This window comes from Prionailurus viverrinus, chromosome A3 (assembly GCF_022837055.1).
Source record: "Prionailurus viverrinus isolate Anna chromosome A3, UM_Priviv_1.0, whole genome shotgun sequence".
Taxonomy (NCBI): Eukaryota; Metazoa; Chordata; class Mammalia; order Carnivora; family Felidae; genus Prionailurus; species Prionailurus viverrinus.
The window spans coordinates 72,878,715-72,899,986 of NC_062563.1; the positions used below are offsets into that span (position 1 = coordinate 72,878,715).

Below are 21,272 nucleotides of genomic sequence, written 5' to 3' on the forward strand. Positions count from 1 at the left end.
ATAGAAAAGATAAAATTATGGAAAATAACAAAGCTGAAAAGAGGGAAATAAATGAAAGGTAATGGATCACACAGATAGACTTAGGGAACTCAGCAACTTATCAAAATAGAGTAACATTTGTATCATAGGGAGACCAAGTAGGTGAGAGAGAAAAGGGGCAGGTTTACTCCAACAAATTATAGTTGAAAACTTCCCTAATCTGAGGAAGGACACAGATATCAAAATCCAAGAAGCACAGAGAACTCCCATTAAATTCAACAAAAGCTGACGATCGCCAAGGCATATCATAGTTAAATTCACAAAATACATACACAAGGAAAGAATCCTGAAAGCAACAAGGGAAAATAAGTACTTAACTTACAAGGGAAGACAGACTGGGTTCACAGCAGATGTGTCCCCAGAAAGTTGGCAGGCCAGTAAGGAGTGGCAGGATATATTCAATGTGCTGAATGGGAAAAAAAAAATGCAGCCAAGAAAGAATTCTTTATCCAGCAAGACTGTCACACTACAAGGAGAGGTAAACAATTTCTCAGACAAAAACTAAAGGAGTTCATGACCACTAAAACCAGCCCTGCAAGAAATTTTAAGGGGAACTCGTTGAGTGGAGAAAAAAAAGACCAAAAGCAACAAGACTAGAAAGGACCGAAGATCATCACCAGAAACACCAACTCCACAGGCAATACAATGGCACTAAATTCATATCTTTCAATAATCACTCTGAATATAAATGGACTAAATACTCCAATCAAAAGACATAGGGTATCAGAATGGAAAAAATAAATTAAAAAAAAAACAAGATTCATTTATATGCTGCCTACAAGAGACTCATTTTACACCTAAAGACCTGGAGATTGAAAGTAAGGGGACGAGAACCACCTGTCATGCAAATGGATGCCAAAAAAAAGCCAGAGTAGCCATACTTATATCAGACAAACTAGATTTTAAGACTGTAACAAGAAATGAAGAAGGGCACTATATAATAATTGAGGGGTCTATTCACCCAGAAAAGCTAACAATTTTAAATATTTATGCCCCCAACTCGAAAGCACCCAAATATATAAATCAATTAGTGACAAACACAAAGAAACTTATCAATAATAATCTAATAGTAGGGGGTTTTAACACCCTATTTACAACAATGGACAGAATTCATCTAAGTAGAAAAATCAACACGGAAACAACAGCTTCGAAAGATACACTGGACCTGATGGAATTAACAGTTATTCAAAACATCTCATCCAGAAGCAGCAGAATACATTTTTCTCAAGTGTACATGGAACATGCTCCAAAACAGATCACACAGTAGGCCACAAATCATCCCTCAAGAAGTACAAAAGGACTGAGATCAAACCATGCATATTTTCAACACTATGAAACTTGAAGTCAACCACAAGAAAAAATCTGGAAAGCCCCATGTCTGTCTCTGTGCTGACAGCTCAGGGCCTGGAGCCTGTTTCAAATTCTGTGTCTCCCTCTCTGTCCCTCCCCCCTCTCATGCACTGGCTCTCTCTCAAAATTAAATAAACATTAAAAAAAATTTTTTTTTAAGAAACATTATGCCTGTAATTTAATCTCAAAAGGTTCAGAAAAAATATATGGATAAATAGAAGAAATAAAATAATCAAGTAAAGAAGAGCAAAAGAACACGATTTGGGTGAAAAGTATATGAGAATCCCTTGTACCATGAAAACATTTCCATAAGTCTGAAAATATTAAAAAAAAAAAAAAATACCCAAACACAAAAGGAATGGGTGGCAATGTTTATAGCAGCACTCTCAACAATAGCCAAATTATGGAAAGAGCCTAAATGTCCATCAACTGATGAATGGATAAAGAAATTGTGGTTTATATACACAATGGAATATTACGTGGCAATGAGAAAAAATGAAATATGGCCTTTTGTAGCAACGTGGATGGAACTGGAGAGTGTGATGCTAAGTGAAATAAGCCATACAGAGAAAGACAGATACCATATGGTTTCACTCTTATGTGGATCCTGAGAAACTTCACAGAAACCCATGGGGGAGGGGAAGGAAAAAAAAAAAAAAAAAGAGGTTAGAGTGGGAGAGAGCCAAAGCATAAGAGACTGTTAAAAACTGAGAACAAACTGAGGATTGATGAGGGGTGGGAGGGAGGGGAGGGTGGGTGGGTGATGGGTATTGAGGAGGGCACCTTTTGGGATGAGCACTGGGTGTTGTATGGAAACCAATTTGACAATAAATTTCAAATATTAAAAAAAAAAAAAGGAATGGGTGAAAAAAGGAAAAATGGAAAATAATCACATCAGAGATGTTCAATATCATTGGCAATCAGGAAAAGTTCAAATTAAAACCACAATGAGATGCCATTAAAAGCAAAAAAAAAAAAAATGTCAGTACTAAGCGTCAGGGAGAATGTGTAGCAACTGAAGCTCTCAAACATTACTGGAGGGAATACAAACTGTATAGTCACTTTATAAGAAACTTCTGAATTGTTCTCCAAAGTTAAACATACACTTACCACATGATCCAACAATCCTAGGTATTAATTCAAGAAAAATTAAAACTTATATTCAAACAAAACCTGCATGCAAATGTTTGTAGCAATTTATTCATAATCACCAAACACTGAAAACAACTCAAATGTCTATCAACTGGTAAATGGATAAACTGTGTTACATTTATATAATAGAATACTTCTTAGCAATAAAAAGGAATTACTGATAATGCAATATGTATGCATCTCAAAAGCATTATGCTAAGTTAAAGGTTATATGCTGCAAAATATATGTTATGTATATACATGTTATATATGACATTCTGCAAAAAAAGCAAAATACAGGGAGGAAAATAAATCAGTGGTTGTTAAGGGTGAAGGGGAGTGGGGAGATTTATTAAAAATAGGTAGCCCAGGGCACCTGGGTGGCTCAGTAGTTGAGCATCTGACTTCAGCTCAGGTCATGATCTCACAGCTCGTGAGTTCTAGCCCTTCATCAGGCTCTGTGCTGACAGCTCAGAGCTGGAGCCTGCTTTGGATTCTGTGTCTCCCTCTCTCTGCCCCTCCCCACTCGGACTGTGTGTGTGTGTGTGTGTGTGTGTGTGTGTGTGTGTCTCCCCCCAAAATAAGTAAACATTAAAAAAATTAAAAATAGGCAGCATGATGGAATTTGGTATGAGGGTGATGGGACTGTCCTGTTTCTTGACTATTATTGTCGTTACACATTATACATACATCAAAATCATAGATGTGAGATGTACACATTTGATGCATACATCAAAACGCATAGAACTATACACTAAAAAGGATAAATTTTACTACATATAAATTTTAAGTATATATTATGCTTAAAAGGAATGAGCTACATTCATAGGCATCTCATTTTATTCTCAGTCAAATAAAAACTAGATAGGTACTATTACTTTCATTTTATAAGCGGGGAAACAAAAGCATACAGTAAATAAATGAACTTACAAATTACATATGGTAGGACCAAAACTCTAGTCCAGATATACTGACTCTACACAAATGTTTTATTCTCTTAATTTTCTCATTTTCCACTAAACATTATGGCCTCAATGTACCTAACAACAAATAGGATCAAACAGGAAAAAAAGAGGATCAAAGGGAAGGAGGGAGGAAGAAAAGACAGGTAGTGAAGTGTGTCCGTTAGAATTTGAACTTTGTCCTTATAAAATTAAAAACAGTCCATAATTGAAGAAGTCTGAATAGTGACTCATACAGGCAACAAATTAACTGTCATTAAAGGATTAGCTGGTGATTTCTTCCATAAAATCTTCTCAATTTCTTAACACAAACAAAAAGCAAAAGCAAACAAAATGTTCACAGGTAATCTTATAACTACTGCTACAATTTAAGTTATCTGTAGTATTCAGAACAATTTGAGAACAACGATGATGACGACTACAATACAGAAAAAATTTTACAACTTTAAATAAATACTTAAAGATATTCCCAGATGCTATCACCCAAGGATGGAAAAGAAGAGAGAAACCTTTAAAGATAACTTTTTGGTTTCAGAATGAAAGAGGTGGCAGTATAATGCTTGCCAAAGAACATACTGTAAGCACAACAGCTTGGGGGGGGGGGGGGGGGGCGGGATTAAGCGTAGTTCTTTTACCAAAAACAAAAAGCAAAAACTGCATCTGTACCAAAAATAGCATACTTCACCTAAAAACAGCGGCGTGGTTTCCTCTGAAGTAGTTGCATTAGGATCTGCCCCAGCTTCTAAAAGAATGTGTACAATCTTCCAATGTCCTTGACTTGCAGCAAGATGCAAGGCACAAAAGCCCTCAAATGTCTTTGTCTTAATGTAGTTTTCAGATGAATCTATGTAAAAATAAAAATAAGAAAGTCAACTGCAAGGTACCACTATTTCCTGTGATTAAAAAGCAAAGATTCCAAGAAGAATTTAATGAAATATTAAATTGTAATTATAAACGGGAGGTCTCACTTTAAAACTCTCTAGAAAATCAAGAAAAAGTTCTACAGGGGTCACAGTGTGAACAGCTCCCTGGTATTCCTTACACACAAATTCTGTCCACAAACTCATCTTCTATTCTCTAATTTTTGGTGGGCAGGGAAGGGGAGTGGCAGGAGTTGAAAAATAACACAAAAGAAGATCTGAAGAGGATGCAGCACCAAAGATTTGCTTAAGCAAGATTTACTAAAATAATACTCAATTTGATTTTTTTTTAATTTCTGAGTTTCCATGAGAGGAATGGTCTCATGTCAAGCATTACTTTCTTGTATTCAACTAATAAAATGAGGGTAGTTTAAGATACTCCTTTTCTGGGGTGCCTGGGTGGCTCAGTCAGTTAAGCGTCCGACTTCAGCTCAGGTCACGATCTCGCGGTCTGTGAGTTCGAGCCTCGCGTCGGGCTCTGGGCTGACAGTGCAGAGCCTGGAACCTGCTTCAGATTCTGTGTCTCCCTCTCTCTCTGACCCTCCCCCATTCATGCTCTGTGTCTCTCTGTCTCAAAAATAAATAAACGTTAAAAAATGTTTTAAATACTCCTTTTCTAACTTAAGACTACAGTGAAGTACTCAAGATTGTATTTCTAAAATAATAAAATGTACTCCATTTCCAAAGAAATCAAACAGTGGCATACAACTTCTACTTTAAGGTTTCTGAGGTTTATCTGTTATGAAAATCTCAAGGTTCTAGTAACATTAAAATTATGTAAATAATGGCTACGTTAATTTTTGTGTAATTCCAAAGCAAAACGAACTATTGAAGTCACATGAAGTGACTTTAGAAAGTGACTTTCTGGGGCACCTGGGTGGCTCAGTCGGTTAAGCGTCTGATTCTTGGGTTTCAGTTCAGGTCATGATCTCACCGTTCGTGAGTTCAGGCCCCTCATCAGACTCTGTGCTGCCAGCACAGAGCCCACTTCTGATCCTCTGTCCCCCTCTCTCTGTCCCCACCCCACACTCTCTCTCTTGCTCTCTCAAAAATAAACCGTAAATAAATTTTTAAAATTAAAAAAATGTTTACAAGTCTCAAACTTTACAGATGCACAATTAAACTGCAAAATAGAGCAGTTATATTTTTAAAGCTCATATCACAAAAACAGTGTTTCCCAGATTAGTCAGAAACTGACCTTTATTCAGATATCCACAAAACTATGAAGTTAAGAGAAAAACTAGGAACACATACACATATATAGATACCAGACAGCTTCTATTTTTTAAGTATTTATTTATTTATTTATTTTGAGAGACAGACTGTGAGCAGGGGTAGGAGGGGTGCAGAGAGAAAGAGAGAGATAAATCTCAAGCAGGCTCCATGCTGTCAGCACAGAACCTGATGTGGGGCTTGATCCCACAAACCACGATATCATGACTGAGCCAAAATCAAGAGTCATATGCTTAACAACTAAGCCACCTAGGTGCCCCACACAGACAGCTTCTAAATCTTTTTTTTTTTTTAACGTTTTATTCATTTTTTTTTTTTAAGAGAGAGGGACAGAGGGCGAGCCGGAGAGGTGCAGACAGACAGGGAGACACAGAATCTGAAGCAGGCCCCAGGCTCTGAGCTGTCAGCACAGCTGGAACCCACCAACTGGGAGATCAAGACCTGAGCCAAAGTCAGTCACTTAACCAACTGAGCCATCCAGGTGCCAAAACACAGACAGCTTCTAAATGGGAAATCTCAGTATTATAAAGATGTGCATTCCTCTCAAAATAATTAATAAATTTATTATAATTCTAACCAAAATGTGAGAAGACCTGTTGTGGTTTGGTTGGTTGCTTTTACGATACTTGATAAAGTGACTAAAGTTGATAGAGATGGAGAGGACAGGTAAGAATAACAAAGTTATAAAAATAAAGAAAGCAAGCACTAAGAGGAGACTAGACTTACTGCATACACTAAACCAGGTCTTAAAGTTAGAATAAGTAAACCAACGTGGTGATAATACAAAGGCAGAGAGGAGGGTGCCCATCAGGGAGAGAAGGAAGAGCCACAGAAGCAAAATGAGACTAAGAGATGATGGCTGAAAAGAAGCCGACCTAGGCCAGTCTTGCATTAGATATACTGAGGAATTTGTTTTGAAAAGAAGGAAGGATGTTCTCTTCCACTGAGAAAGAAGAGAGATACGACTTAATCATAGCCATTTAAAAAACTGTATAACACAAAGAGTGACACTTACTTAATGTATGCAATGAAAAAAAAAAAAAACCAACCAGGTGGGGACAGTCAGGGAATCTCAGGATAGAATGGAAACTGTGAGAAAAGTGTCTAATTGGACTACAAATGGATGACACTTTAGAAAATGGTTTTATGACCAGACACTAACCGTAAGGCTAAAGACAAAAGGAAGTGTATATATACACTGTAGTCTGGTTGGTAAAGTTGTTTATCATAGGGGGAAAGAGGAACAATTCTGAAACCACCATCTATGTACAATAAGCTCAAATAAGCAAAGGAATGGTAGATAGCGACAGGTTTCTCACTATTGAAAAGGGAGGTTACAGATAAGCAAAGGAGGAAGGCTAGAATGAACCAAATGGTACTGGATTAGAATCCAGACATTAGCATGAACTCATATTTAGCTTTAATACAGAATACAGATGGATGGATATTGAAATGCTTATAGGCATGTGTATACACATGGGTTATAATAAATATGTTTCCTAGCCCTGTCTGCTGAAAAGGCTTAAAAGCAGTGACACACCAGTAGCAACAAGCACAATCAGTGCCTAAATCTTGGTTTTGAGAACTGTTCTCCAATAAAAGGAACCAGGGCTCCTACGAAAATGGCTGATTCTAGGATGGGCACACAGAATATACAAAATGAGCCTGGACCATCTTCTAGGTAAAGAAAGTAAAAAAGTGCTCAAAAAACAAAACATGGGACATGCCAAAGAAACACAAGAGCCGATCTGAAAGAGGACTCAATGACGAAACCTAGAACAATTTGAGCAACAAAATAAATATCATATTGGATTATAACCCAATGTATAAAATAAATATACACGAGTCCAGGCAGATATAAATGATTGAATAAATAAATGGGAAATAAGCAATATTCTAAGTATCAGATAAATCCAATAATCTATGTAAATATTCCCCCCCCCCCCACCTCCAAGGAAGGGAGCTTAATTCCCACCTGAATGATTTGAGGGCCACCATTCGTGATTTGCACACACACCATCTTATTATGAAAGGGAAAAAAATACTCCTGTGCAATTATCTATGAAGTAAAGAAAAGAAAAGGCCCTTCTCATGCAGGATGAAAAACAGTGAAGTCAGTTAACTACTAAATTGAAATCTTAAAAGATTTCACCTATAGAAAAAAATAGATAGATACATTTGAATAGTTTATCTCTAAAACCACTGGACCAGGAAACTTACATGGTGGAGCAAATGCAGTGGATTTGGAGTTAGAAGATTTAGGCTGTAATCCTGGCTCCACCAGTTCTCTATTGGATTACTCTTTGGGTAAATTACTCAAACTCTCTGCAGCAGTTTCCTTAACAGTAAAACAAGGATAAAACAGCTGGCCTGAACCCTCAAAGGGGTTCAACAGAATTACAAAATTTATGTACTGTCACAGTTGTTACAAATTAAAACTCCAAAACACCATTTTCAGAAAGTTTTCAAGATCCAATATAAATTGGTTTTGGAAGTTTCAATGATAAACTGCCCTCCTTAATTGGTATCCAGGGACCAAGGGGACCTTACCTATCTGGTACTGGAATACCAACAACCATCCTCTCACTCTCATCCTTTGTTTTATAAGGGTTCTTGGAAAAATGGCTCATAATACTGTTTTTAATGCCTTAACCTCTACTTATTTCTCACTGGAGGGCAAAGCAGTCTCTGCTTCTATTCTACTTACTGAAAATTTAAATGTAAAGGCATTCAAGACTTCATAATGGGTAAACCCATAATGGGCACTTCGGTTCTGTAATGACAACTTGTGAGTTCTTTCTTGGCTGCACCTTGAGGATTGGGGCCATGTCAGCTGGACCAATGCCAGCCAGCTGACACCTGGGCAGCAATAACAAGAGTTGACTTTAACATTCTAGCATTTATACCACAACCCTATGATTCCTAACACAAAGTGTATTTTTACTTATAAATAAATAGTAAACTTGCTTACTTATTTACGTGAGAAATGGTACACTTTTGTTTTCTAAGAAAGAAAGCAAAAACACATGGTTTTAATAAGTGTTAAATATTCATTAACATAGGTTAAATATTAAGATCAGAACCTTATCTCAACAACTGAGCCACAATTTGATGATGGCCAAACAAATTTAAGATGTGTCAATCACAAAGAGTGATGAATGTCCATTTCAGGTAGCTGAGAAAGTCAAGTACTTTGCACAATCATTATGCTTTACTTAGCAATTCTAAGAAAAGGTTGGGTATAAGATAATTTCCACAACAAACATTTTCACCATGGGCAAAACTTTCAGATAACCCTTTAAGAGATTTCATCATGCATATAAGATGAAGGGAAAAAGTCAGTGGAAAGCAAGAGGTTTGAAGGCATTACAAAGACATGAGACACTATAAAAAATTAAGACTAGGAGAAAATATATGAAATAACTGAACCACATGTAACAGCAAAGGATTAATGTCCAGAATACACAGACTTCTTTAAAGACAAAGTTTGCCTAGAACTTCCAAAGAGAAAGGCTACATGAGAATGAAATGAACATAGAGAAATGCAGACATAAGAGAAAGAAAGACCCAGAGTCCTGACAACATCGTTTTGAATAGGAGCATCTGGCAATGCCTGAAGGGACCTACCACTCAGACTTAATATTTACATAAGCACTATATGTCCCTTATTTGTTTTTCAGGTTTTTTTAATTTCTATTTAAATCCCAGTTAGTTAACATATAATGTAATATCCATTTCAGGTGTCCAATACAGTGATTCAATACTCACATACAACACCTGGTGCTCATAATAATGTATTTCCATTCTTTGTGTTAACTAGTTTGAATTATTTCTTTCATTCATTACTGAAAAAGTTCTGATTAATATTATGGATAGTTTAGCCGTGTCTATCAATATTTTAACTTTGCATATTTCTTGCACCAGCACTTTGACTTCTAAAACTCCATTCTATAGAAATATACACCCATGTCACAAAGTTACAACATAAGGATGTTAACTGAAGCACCACTTATAAGAACCCATCAATAGGAGAATTATTAAATATATTACATCTATACTATTAAATACTATGAAACAGTTCTTTTACTCAGAGTGAAATCGGGAGCTATTGCAGAATTCTGAACAGAAGAGACAGACATTAGTCTTTGATACACTAAGACTAGATTATGGTAGGATGAGGAAGAAGTAAGAGCAGAAACTGAGGTTAGGATGCTATTAGAGCAATCCAGGCAAAGAGATATGTGACTCAGACCAAGGTCTTAGAGGTTGTGAGGCAATAAGAGTGATGTGAATTTGTGGATGTGTAAACACACACACACACACACACACACACACACACACACACACACACATATATAAAGATGTGCTGACTGGGTGAGGGATATAAGAAAAAGGAAGTAATTAAGGATGGCCCAGTTTCTGGCCTGAGTTGGAATGATGGAATGTTTCTAATCTTACAGATAAACAAACTGAAGAACCAAGAAGTTAAAAGACCTGTCCTTTTATCCTGCCAGGATAAAGTGGTGAAGTCAGCAGAGCCCAGGTCCATCTGAACACAACTCTTAATCACTATGCTATGGTGCCTATTTATCTAATGATCTTCAGCATCTATTATCATGCCCAATATGACAGCGTAATATTTTTTTAACTAATAAAAAGTACTATGAATTAGCTCATATTTGCCAAATAAAAATATTTGTTGGTGATATGCTACAGTTAATTATAAGATTTTAAGTGATCTTTAGTCAGTAAATGGTTTACTACTGAATGACAGGTATAATTTCCACTGAAGATCATTATTGTCCTCCAAGATGTAAAGATTCATGAAATCTCAACATCTATTAAATGAACTTCCAAAAAGCAAAGAAGACAAGCAAATTTGTTATGTGTATTAACACTTCACACAGAAAGTTAAAATGAAAGGGGCGCCTGGGTCGCTCAGTCGGTCAAGCGTCAGACTTTGGCTCAGGTCAGATCTCATGGTTTGTTGAGCTCGGGCCCCACGTCGGGCTCACAGCTGTCGTGCTGACAGCTCAGAGCCTGGAGCCTGCTTCAGATTCTGTGTCTCCCTCTCTCTCTCTGTCCTTCCCCCACTTGCCCTCTGTCTCTTTCTCTCTCTCAAATATAAGTAAACATTAAAAAAAAAAAGTTAAAGTGAAAAAAATACATACACACATTAAATTTCTAACTAATCCATGCTGCATTTGAATGCTCTTCTCCAACTTGAATGAGAAGATCATCTCTAATTTTTAGGCTATATTCTGGATCTAAACTGAAGCGACAGTAAAGCAAAACCTTTCTAAGCATTCTTTTTGTGTAGGCTTAAGTACTTTCATACTTTAGTACACTAATAAAAGGTATAGGTTTTTTGAAGTTTATTTATTTTGGGAGAGGGAGAGAGAGCAGGGGAGAAGCAGAGAGAGAGAGAGAGAGAGAGAGAGAGAGAGAGAGAGAATCCCAAGCAGGCTCCGTGCTGCCAGCACCAAGCTCCACACAGGGCTCTATCTCACGAACCATGAAATCATGACTTGAGCTGAAATCAAGAATCAGCAGTCCCTTAACCAACGGAACCATCCAGGTGTCCATAAAAGGTATGTTTATGAATCTCTGGCAGTTCACTAATATTAGAGGAAGTTCAAGGAGACAGAAATTATATAATAAAAGACACTTTTACATGTACCAGCAGAGCTATAAAAGACCGGAGAATTATGAATTAAATAAAACACAGGTACAGCAAAGTATAAAGAAAAACAAAAATGTCAAACTTGTTTCGGAAACTTTTAAGATTAACCCATAATACTAAGTTAACTGGTACAGATATAAAGATGTCACTGTCACCAATAAGCAGAAGAGACCTCACTTCACTTCTCAAGACTAAAAACATACACTCTTCATCATCACACTTAGCCATATGCTAGCTAAGTAGTCAGCTACCATTCGTCACTGATCAGTGTTCCTGAACTTGAATCTTCCAGGTAAGTTTACATTGTAATCTTTTTTAAAAGGCAGGGGATCTGAATAAAGTATGGACTTTAATTTACAAGAGGAGGAATGGGCCATAAGAAATATTGAGAGAGACAGACACAGCATGAGTGGGGAAGGGGCAGAGAGAGAGAGGGAGCACAGAATCCAAAGCAGGTTCCAGGCTGCCAGCTGTCAGCTCAGAGCCCAACGCAGGGCTGGAACTCACAAAGCAGGAGATCATGACCTGAGCTGAAGTCAGAGGCTTACTGGACTGAGTTACCCAGGAGCCCCTTATAAAACACTTTTATTTAAAGTGACCTATAGCTTTTCTGTCCCATTCTAGTTTTTAGTGAATCAAGTAATCAAATCTGATAGAATTTTGGACATTAGTTCCAACTATAGAGAACAACCGAATTCATGGCAGACAGCGACCAAAACTGTTTCGACCTCCTAAAATAAGTCATATAGCTGCTTCCTAGTCTCTGCACACTCTACTTCCTAATTCTGGTAAACTAGTTTTATCCAAAGTTTACTTCATAATAGTGAACTCTAATAAAAATACAGTGAGATAATTTTATTTGGCCATTTATATCAACTAGTCACATAGCTATGTGTGGCTATCTTAAGCTCCAAAAACATCACGCCTAAAAGAGAAGTCATTAAAAATGAAAGGATATATGTATATGTACACACACACACACACACACACACACACACACACCCCGGAAAATTACTCAGCCATCAAAAAGAATGAAATCTTGCCGTTTGCAACGACATGGATGGAGCTAGAGTATATTATGCTAAGTAAAATAAGCCAGTCAAAGCTAAACAAATATCATATGATTTCACTCATATATGGATTTTAAGAAACAAAACAGATGAGCATAAGGGAAGAGGAAAAAGGAGAGAAGGGGGCTGCCTGGTGGTTGTCAGTTAAGCATCGGAATCTTAATTTCAGCTCAGGTCATGATCTCACATTTCGTGAGAATGAGCCCCACATTGGGCTGTGCACTGACAGCATGGAGCATGCTTGGGATTTTCTCTCCCGCTCTCCCTCTCCCCTTCCCCCACTCATATTCCTGCTCTGTCTCTCTCTCAAAACAAATAAATAAACTTAAAAAAAAGAGCAGTTCTATATGTAGTAAATAATGTAGGGACACCTGAGTGGCTCAGTCAGTTAAGCATGCAACTATCAGTTTTGGGCTCAGGTCCTGATCTCTCAGCTTCGTGGGTTCAAGCTCCACACAGGCTGTGCTGGCAGTGCAGAGCCTGCTTGGGATTCTCTCTTTCTCTGCCTCTCCCCTACTCATGCTATCTCTCAAAATAAATGGACTTAAAAAAAAACGTACATCAAGCATCTAGTATAATGACCGTTACAAAGCAGTGCTCAATCACCATTATCTCCAAGACCCTACCCATCATCTCCTATCAGAATCTCTCATTTAGTCTCTTACTGAGTCCTACTCTCAGTAGTGAGCTGGCAAATGTGTCACTGGCTCTCAGGGGGGAAAAAAACCCAAATTTAAAGCTTTGGTTCATAGCACTGGTTGATTTCTCCCATGTAAATATTCCCACTTGGCTGATCTCAGGTTACAAGCATGAAGTCAATTCAACAGAGAGTTGGAAAGAGATGTGCAGTAGCACATAGTTACTCTCTGTCCCATTACCCTGTTTTATTCTCTCTACAACGCTTTTATGTTTTGAAATTATCTTGTTTAATTATTTAAGTATAGTCTGTCTCCCCTGACAGGAATATAAACATCATAAAGGCAGGGACTTTGTCTATCCTGTTTTCTAGTGTGAACTCAGTTGGGGGGGGGGGGGGGGGAGTTAAAGTACTTGTAAAGATTCCCCAAATTAAGGAAACTGAACAATATTAAAAAAAAAAACAAAAAAAAAAACACTAACTCAACCAAAGCACAAACACCCTCAATTTCAGTAACATTGCTCCTTCTGTTTGGAAAAGGAAGAAAGAATAAACATGACTAGTAACTACCAAATCCTTAAAAGAGCAGACTATTCTTGCCATATCATCTAGCTCAAACAATAAAAATGGGCCAGGCACAGCAAGTTACATACAAGGGACAACACTTATAGATGTCCAGCTGGAACACCATACAGGCAATGGTGGCAATGTCACCATTCTTAATAATGCATAGGCAGTTTTTTTATGGTCATAGAAAAGGAAAACAAATACCATGGTTGATAAGTCACATATTACCTTTTTTATGGTTTATTAATCCAGCTTGTAGGCCCAGCTCCCATACCTTGAATGTACTTTACCTGCATGAATTAACATCCGTAAACATTCTACAGAGTTGTGATAAGCTGCTTCATGAATTGGCATCCATCCCCTGTTATCAGCAACATCAACGCTACGTCCCTTTCTGAGCAGTTTTCTTAAGACTTTAACATTGCCTTCCCTGGCAGCAAGTCCAACCGTGGAGCATGTGTCAGAGTAAGCCTCTGTAAAATCCATTCCTTTGACCAGTCTATAAAACAAGGCAGAAAGAAAACACTATAGACAATAAAACAACACTGTACTCCTAGAGATTAGCAGATCGAAGCAGGCCTGTCCTGCAACTCTCACAGGACTGCAGAGGAAAAGCCTGAGGTGGAGAAAGAGACCTGTCATGCCACATCTTCTACTAGAGTCTAGAGCAGGAAGCGTCTCTGGGAAATTAGGATTCCCTGGAATGTTCTTATTAAAGAAATCAAGGAAGTTTTAAGTGTTCTATCATTCGTTCTCTGGAAATGTCTGAGCATCTCCTTCCTGCAGGCCTCTGCTCCTGTTCATACCCCACTAAAACGCATTCACTGCAATTCTATAGATGAGGGAGCTAAAACACCTCCAGTTAACCCCAAATATGTACTCTATTATGTAGAGATGGCCATTTAACTAAAAATGCTTAGCCTCAAGAATTTGTAGCCCTCTCCAGTTTGTAGCCCTCTCCAGGAAAAAGCTAAACCCAAAAAAGGAATGAAGGAGATTTATTGAAAGGAACAAAGATAAGTAATAATTGTAGTTTTTCTGCTGGTCCTTTCCAAAAGGGGCAGAACATATTCTCTTTCTCTGATAAAACAGTCCTACTTACAGAATATACTGGAACGAACAAGAGAGTCGAGCTTTCCTACATAAGTCCATAAAGTTCTTCACAGCATTAGTGACCTTTTCCTCATCATCTCCCTCCAAAGTTCATTCCACCTTCCCCTGGAGTCAATATCCAGTATAGTTGTCAGTATATGACTCTCACAAAGACAGTTTCTGGTTAATCCCACTATGAGGCTAAGGTTCAGGATTCTCAGGGGAAGAGTTATCTCCCAAGGGGCAGTCCCTCTCAGTAAAACTTCTATCCCAGCCTTCCTTAGTTTCTTTAGTGTTCTTAGGAGATGGTTCAGGACATGCCAACATGTCTAGGCCAATGCAGGTAGAAAACTTTCTAGAACTACATTCTAAATTATTTATCCAGAAAATGACAGTTTAAAAAGAGAAGTTAAAAAGAAAGCAGAGCATTTCCTGTAGGAAATTTAAATTTATCCATGGTCACATTTAAATATAAAGCTATAACTGCAGAACTTGACTCTATGGTAAGCCAAAGAGCTAGCATTAGCTATGGATTAACCTAATTAGATCAACTGATCCGCTCCTATGAAAGTGAGATTTACTACAGAACATTTAATTATGCAGTTGACAGTTACTTACTGGGAACCAACCAGCTGATCAATAATGTGGAAGATATAAAGATAACACAGATTTATGTACAGTCTCAGAGAAATGATAAATACATGTGATTCAAAATAGAAGGAAGCAAGTGCTCTAAGAGAAGTACAGATAAACAGCCATGGGTGGTCAAAGAAGGGAGAAACTTATGAGGGATGTAAGCTGGGTCCCAAAGTACAGGAAGGATCTGAAGAGCATTCTTAAGGAGAATGAAAGACACGATTATGTAAATGAACAAAAAAGGTGAGTAAGACACAGTAAATAAGGCAAACAGTTCACTTTGGAAAGAGGATTAGGTAAGCAAAGAATAGGAGGAAAATGAGCTTATGGAGTGTGAGAAATATGCCCACTGACCCAATCAAAGTAGGGAAGCAGAGACTCAGGGGCAGTGAAGCAAGGCTTTAATCAACTTTCTTGCAAGAGGGAGTGTCTGATGGGCAGGCACAGTTGGGACAGTTACAGCAGGCAATTTATCTCTTAGCCTGAAGTCCCTCCCCCGATTCCTCATTGGCTGAGTACTACAGAGGTTACAGCCTTACCTGGGTGTTGTCTATGCCCATGTAAGGCAAAAGGTAGTCTGACTGGAACAAATGTACATTCCTTTAGGTAAGGCACAGAGACTTCAGTTCTTTGGCAAGTGCTCATTGCAAAGCTCTCAAAAATAAGACCACAAAATGGAGAGGGGAAGAAGAACCAGGAAGTGAAGTATTTAAGAGTTTGACACTCCACAGGGTGGTCGAAGGGGAGGGGGGTGGTTAGTACCTATTTCCAATAGGTTATTAACCTATTGTTAACTAGACACTACAGACTTAATTTGATATTTCTGAAAATGAATCATCTCACTTAATTCTCACAATCCCTCCTCTTCTAAGTTGATTCCATTTTCATTTAAAGGTTAATTTGGGCGCAAGGCAGGGACATTTGTTTTTTTTTTAAGAGCAATCTTAAGCCTGAGGGGGTCTGTGTGGTTGGCCTCCAGCATTGTTCTAAAATATGTTTTGCTTTTGTTTTCAACCCAGGGACCTCAGGTCCTAACCTTTCCCTCTTTGCCTACTAATCCCATCTTTTCCTATCATACTCCCCTCTTTGAACACCTGACTCCTAACTGCCATTAGGAATTGGGACAACAACTGCTTCCTGGTGAAAGGGGGCAATGACAGGAGTACAGCAGTCAGGGCAGGTTCAGAGCTCAATCCTGAGGCCCAAAATAATGGTAGGGTATTTGGGATGTCTGGGCTAGCAAAATTTTCTTATTTTTCTGGCATATGCAAAGCTTCTACAAATAACATACAAAAAGAAAAAATTTTTTGGGGGGCGCCTGGGTGGCGTAGTCGGTTAAGCGGCCGACTTCAGCCAGGTCACGATCTCGCGGTCCGGGAGTTCGAGCCCCGCGTCAGGCTCTGGGCTGATGGCTCAGAGCCTGGAGCCTGTTTCCAATTCTGTGTCTCCCTCTCTCTCTGCCCCTCCCCCGTTCATGCTCTGTCTCTCTCTGTCCCAAAAATAAATAAACGTTGAAAAAAGAAAAAAATTTTTTAAAGAAAAAAAAAGAGTATTAGACCAACAAGCATTAATATTCCAAATGCAATGTCTCCTAGGGAGGAGGTCACACCATGTAAAGTAAAGATGCAACCGTAGTCATCCACAAGATCCCTAACCTGTCTGGTCATTTTCTTTTTTTTTTTAATTTAACTATAGCTTTTCCTTCCTCTTCCATATTTATTTGAATCTTGTGATATTGTTGCTTAGAATAATTAAATATTTGAACTAATTTTTGGTTCTCAATTCTCAAATCTTCCTTTGGCCATCCAGTTTCCATAGGAACAACTCCATGAGGCATAATTAATTTTACCTCAAAGAAAGATTGATCTTCTATATCCAGATTACTATAAATTTAGGAAATTGTTTTTCCCCCCTGGAGCTAGTAGCACTATAGTCCCTAATTCAGTCATAATGTCTCTTTCTAGCAAGGGAGTAGGGCTCTATGGCATTATCAAAAAATGTGGGGAAAAAAAGTCTCCCCATATGCACCCCGGTGGCTGAAAGAAAAATTTAGTCATAAGTTTTCTTGAATTGTTACTCTGCGTTTGGATAGTTGGCTGGGAGTGGAAAGATCCAGTGTCAAGAAGGAAATCAACCAGATTTCCTTATATTTCTAGAGTTACCCAAGGCCCTGGGTTTCCAATAGACAGATGATTCAGGGGAGTCACCATGAAGAGCCCCAGGACCCATCCGTTCCTTTCAGGGACACTGGTTATCTGAGCTCTCGAATGTTGAGGTCCATGAGGGCATTCAGATTTTCCAGTGATTGTCTCCACACAAAGGGTATGGCTTACAGGGTTCTGACTTTGTCTCCTCTGAGGACATTCTCATTTCCAGTGCCCTGAACAGCCACATAAACAGCACTTGGTGCCAGGACCTTGGGAAGTCTGGTCTGACATAGTAAAGCCTTAGATTTTTTTTTTTTTTTTTACATCTCCTTTCCCGTTCCTTATTCTCTTAATCTTGACTGTAATGTACCTAATTGGCAGCTCATAAGAGCTCCTCCAGGGTTCCTTCCAGGCCAAGAGCCAATTTTTGCAGCTCCCTTGGAGTATCTGCTGCTCATGGAGTGACAAATTTGTCTTTTGAATCGTCTCAGCTTCAAGGGGTGTCAGGGGGAGACAGCCATATATTTAACCTTAACCTTTCCAGAAAGACCACCAGGCTCTTGTCCTGTGTCTGTAAAACAGGGGCTAATTTTGCATAATTTAAGGGTTTAACTCTAGACCTCCATACTTTCTCCAAAACACAAGCTTGGAAGTGGCAATGATACCATCCCCCAATGGGATTATCATAGTCCCAATTAGGATCTCGGGGTGTACAACTGCCTGAACCCAAGTAGGAAACTGGGAGTTCCCTATAGGACCTCCAGTCCCATGATAATTAAGAAGTTGCTTGTTCTCATATCTCTCAGGTGGGGCCAGAACACCACACTTCTCTGTCTCATTAAGAGTCTGATTCAAGGGGCGCCTGGGTGGCTCAGTCTGTTAAGTGGCCAACTTCAGCTCAGGTCATGATCTCGCAGTCCATGAGTTCGAGCCCCGTGTCGGGCTCTGTGCTGACAGCTCAGAGCCTGGAGCCTGTTTCAGATTCTGTGTCTCCCTCTGTCTGACCCTCCTCTGTTCATGCTCTGTCTCTCTCTGTCTCAAAAATAAATAAACGTTAAAAAAGTTTAAAAAAAAAAAAAAAGAGTCTGATTCAACAAAAGCATTTTATCTTTCCAGGTCAACTCAAAAACATACCTAATATTCTGAAAAACCTCTATACACTTATCTGGATCATCAGAAAAGTTACCTATTCTTTTATCTGTCTCAAATCTCAAAATGAAAAAACTACTTGTAATCTTATCATGGTAGTGCCTCCTTGTGTTTCTCTTTCCAGCACTCTAGCTTCTTGTAGGGGAAACACGCCTGTCACATTATGGGGAAGGCCTGAATACGGTGGGCAACAAGTACAAGTGAGCATATACTGAACTAAGTGTAGCAAAATGGCTCCCATGTATCCCAGTAAAAGCCTATCATAGTCATCCATCCCTCATATGCCTCTACAGGCATCCATTCCTCTAAATGTGGAGCCTTTGGAAGTTGGCAGCCATCTACCCAGACTTTGGATCAAAGGAGGAGCAATTTCAACCAAGTCTTGAGCAAAACAACTGAAAAGGGCGTGTTGTCCTTCCCTTTCTGTTAAAATCATAGTTCTTGCCATCTCTTTGGGCAAAGGAGAAAAAAACACCTTTCCTTTTTTTTTCTCTTAATCAGAAGCAGACCAACAATCTAAGAAAATGTTGTCTTTTTAACAGAGAGTAAAGCAGAATTTTAATCTTCTACCAGTGTACTTTTAAAATCCATTTATTTTAACCTTAGTCCATTGTGATCACACAATATTCCTTTCCAAAGATTTCCCTTCAAGAACCTGCTACAACTTTCCTTTGTATTTAGATTTTGTCCCAAGCCATTCCTCTCTAACCAGTCTCATTTAGGGCAAAATTATTTTCTTTTGCCTCCAACAAAAATTTGCTTGTTTTTTTTTATTTTTTTATATATCTACTTTTACATATAAAGTTGCTTTCCTTATTTCCATCAATCTTAACTGAATTTAGCAGAACCTTAGTCTCCAGTGAAAACAAAGTAGTTATCAATTGTGAACTATTACATCAGAATTCTTTAGATGGCAATTTTATGAATCAACTAAGCACAAAGAATGCTTACCAACAGACCCAAATACCCTTAGTTTCTCTACAAAAAGAAGTTAAATGCACAAGCCTATGTTTAGTAATCAAGGCTTTAACATTTTATCTCATTAAATATCCAATGAATTTAATCCCATTTATTGTGCAAGCAAAAGTTTAAAGTTTCAGGCTATCAAAGACTTTGAAAGCTATCTTAACAATTACCCACCCAGGAAAACTTGAGATAAAATTAGCCATCATTTTAAGTCCTCTTTTTGCTAACAAATTTCAAGAGATAACAAAAGCTTACTTGACCTTTAGTAAACCTAGGTAATAAAACTATAACACTAAGGCAGCCTTCCTTAAGGCTCTGCAGGTCAAGCTCTGCACGTTTCAAGTGTCCATCAGTGGACTACAAGCTATAAGATTTATTTAAGCTACATTTCTCTTGCCTTTGTTTTCCTAATCATTTCCCCCTTTCATCTCAATCATTTTCTCAATAGTTACAATAATCTTAACTGTTTTTGTCTCTCTTCATCCCTCTTTACAAATATCTTTTGTGCCTCCCTGAGCAGTTCTTCTGCTTCTCATTGCATCCATCCATCTTCTGTAACTTTTTGGCAATATCAGGCCAACTTCTAGTGATAAAATTAATCTTCAGGAGACTCTGCCCCACTAGTTTCTCTGAAACTAGGCCTGAATATTTCATTTGACCTCTAAGCCTCTGTAAGAAAACAGCTGGGGTTTCCTCCTTCTCTTTCAGTATCTCAAAAGCCTTGCGACATTCTGACATCTTGGAGCTGATTCCCTGAGTCCTTTGATTATTAGCTCTTAAATCCTGCATCTTAACCCTGTCCCCAGGATCATTATTGTCCTAATCAGGGTCTACTCTGGCAAACTTTTACTCAGCTGGCTGAACACCCTTGCCAGGAGAGTAAGTTTCATATTTAATGCTGATAACTCTAAATACATGTCTATCTCAAACCAACAAACTTAAATTAGTTTAAACGGTGAATATGTTTCAACTGCGTCCACTTAAAAGTCAATCACTTGCTCCCCATTGTCAGTTTTTACCAGGGACACCAGTGGGGGAATCTGAAGTAGATGGTTCAAGTGGGTGTTCTTCATTCCTTGACAATGAGGGTGTGAGGAGGAGCCAATGATGCTGAAGTCACCAAGGAGTATATAGAATCAGTTATGCAGACCTCACCCTTAGGTGGGGCAGAATCAGGAGGAGGGGAAGGGGAAGGCAGAAGAGGACAGGTGCTACCAGAAGGCAGAGAATGATTCTGGTTGTCAGCTTGGACAGAGGAGCAGGTACCATGTTTGTTTGGGGTTTTTTTCCTCACCAAAGTGGAAATATGGAGTCTATGTCAGGCCTGAGAAGACAGGGAATTTCCTCAAAACAAAAGGAAGGAGTTTCAGCAGCTGCTTGGGATCATTCCTTAAAGTCTCCCTCCTGAGGTAGACTAACCACAGACAATTGGCTCTGATTATCATAGTCATTAACTCGGGAAATGAATGAGGGAGAATGCCCCACATACATCTCCACCAGCAACCAGAGGAGGCCGGTTTAGACAATCATTAGTGTCCCATTAATAGACCTTTTTTTTTTCCTCATCTCCTAAGGAGTATTGAGGCCAGTATTACAAAAGAAGATGAGTTTGTTTTTTCAACCTTGCAATATGAATTTCATTCCAATGGGTTAGAAGGCATTCCAAGGAGAGTCCTTGGGGACTGATGAA

At 38.5% G+C, this 21,272-nt stretch overlaps 1 protein-coding gene across 12 annotated transcripts in view; it reads right to left on the reverse strand.

The window, feature by feature from the left end:
* Positions 1-21,272, reverse strand: part of ASB3 (ankyrin repeat and SOCS box containing 3) — a 120,791-nt gene that overhangs the window by 69,027 nt on the left and 30,492 nt on the right. For all 12 annotated transcript variants that reach the window (XM_047851444.1, XM_047851450.1, XM_047851449.1 and 9 more), the window contains 2 exons: positions 13,883-14,091; positions 4,168-4,326 (listed from right to left, as the gene is read on the reverse strand). In XM_047851444.1, coding sequence (XP_047707400.1) covers positions 4,168-4,326; positions 13,883-14,078 — 355 coding nt within the window. In that variant the 5' untranslated portion in view covers positions 14,079-14,091. The remainder of the gene's footprint in view (positions 1-4,167; positions 4,327-13,882; positions 14,092-21,272) is intronic.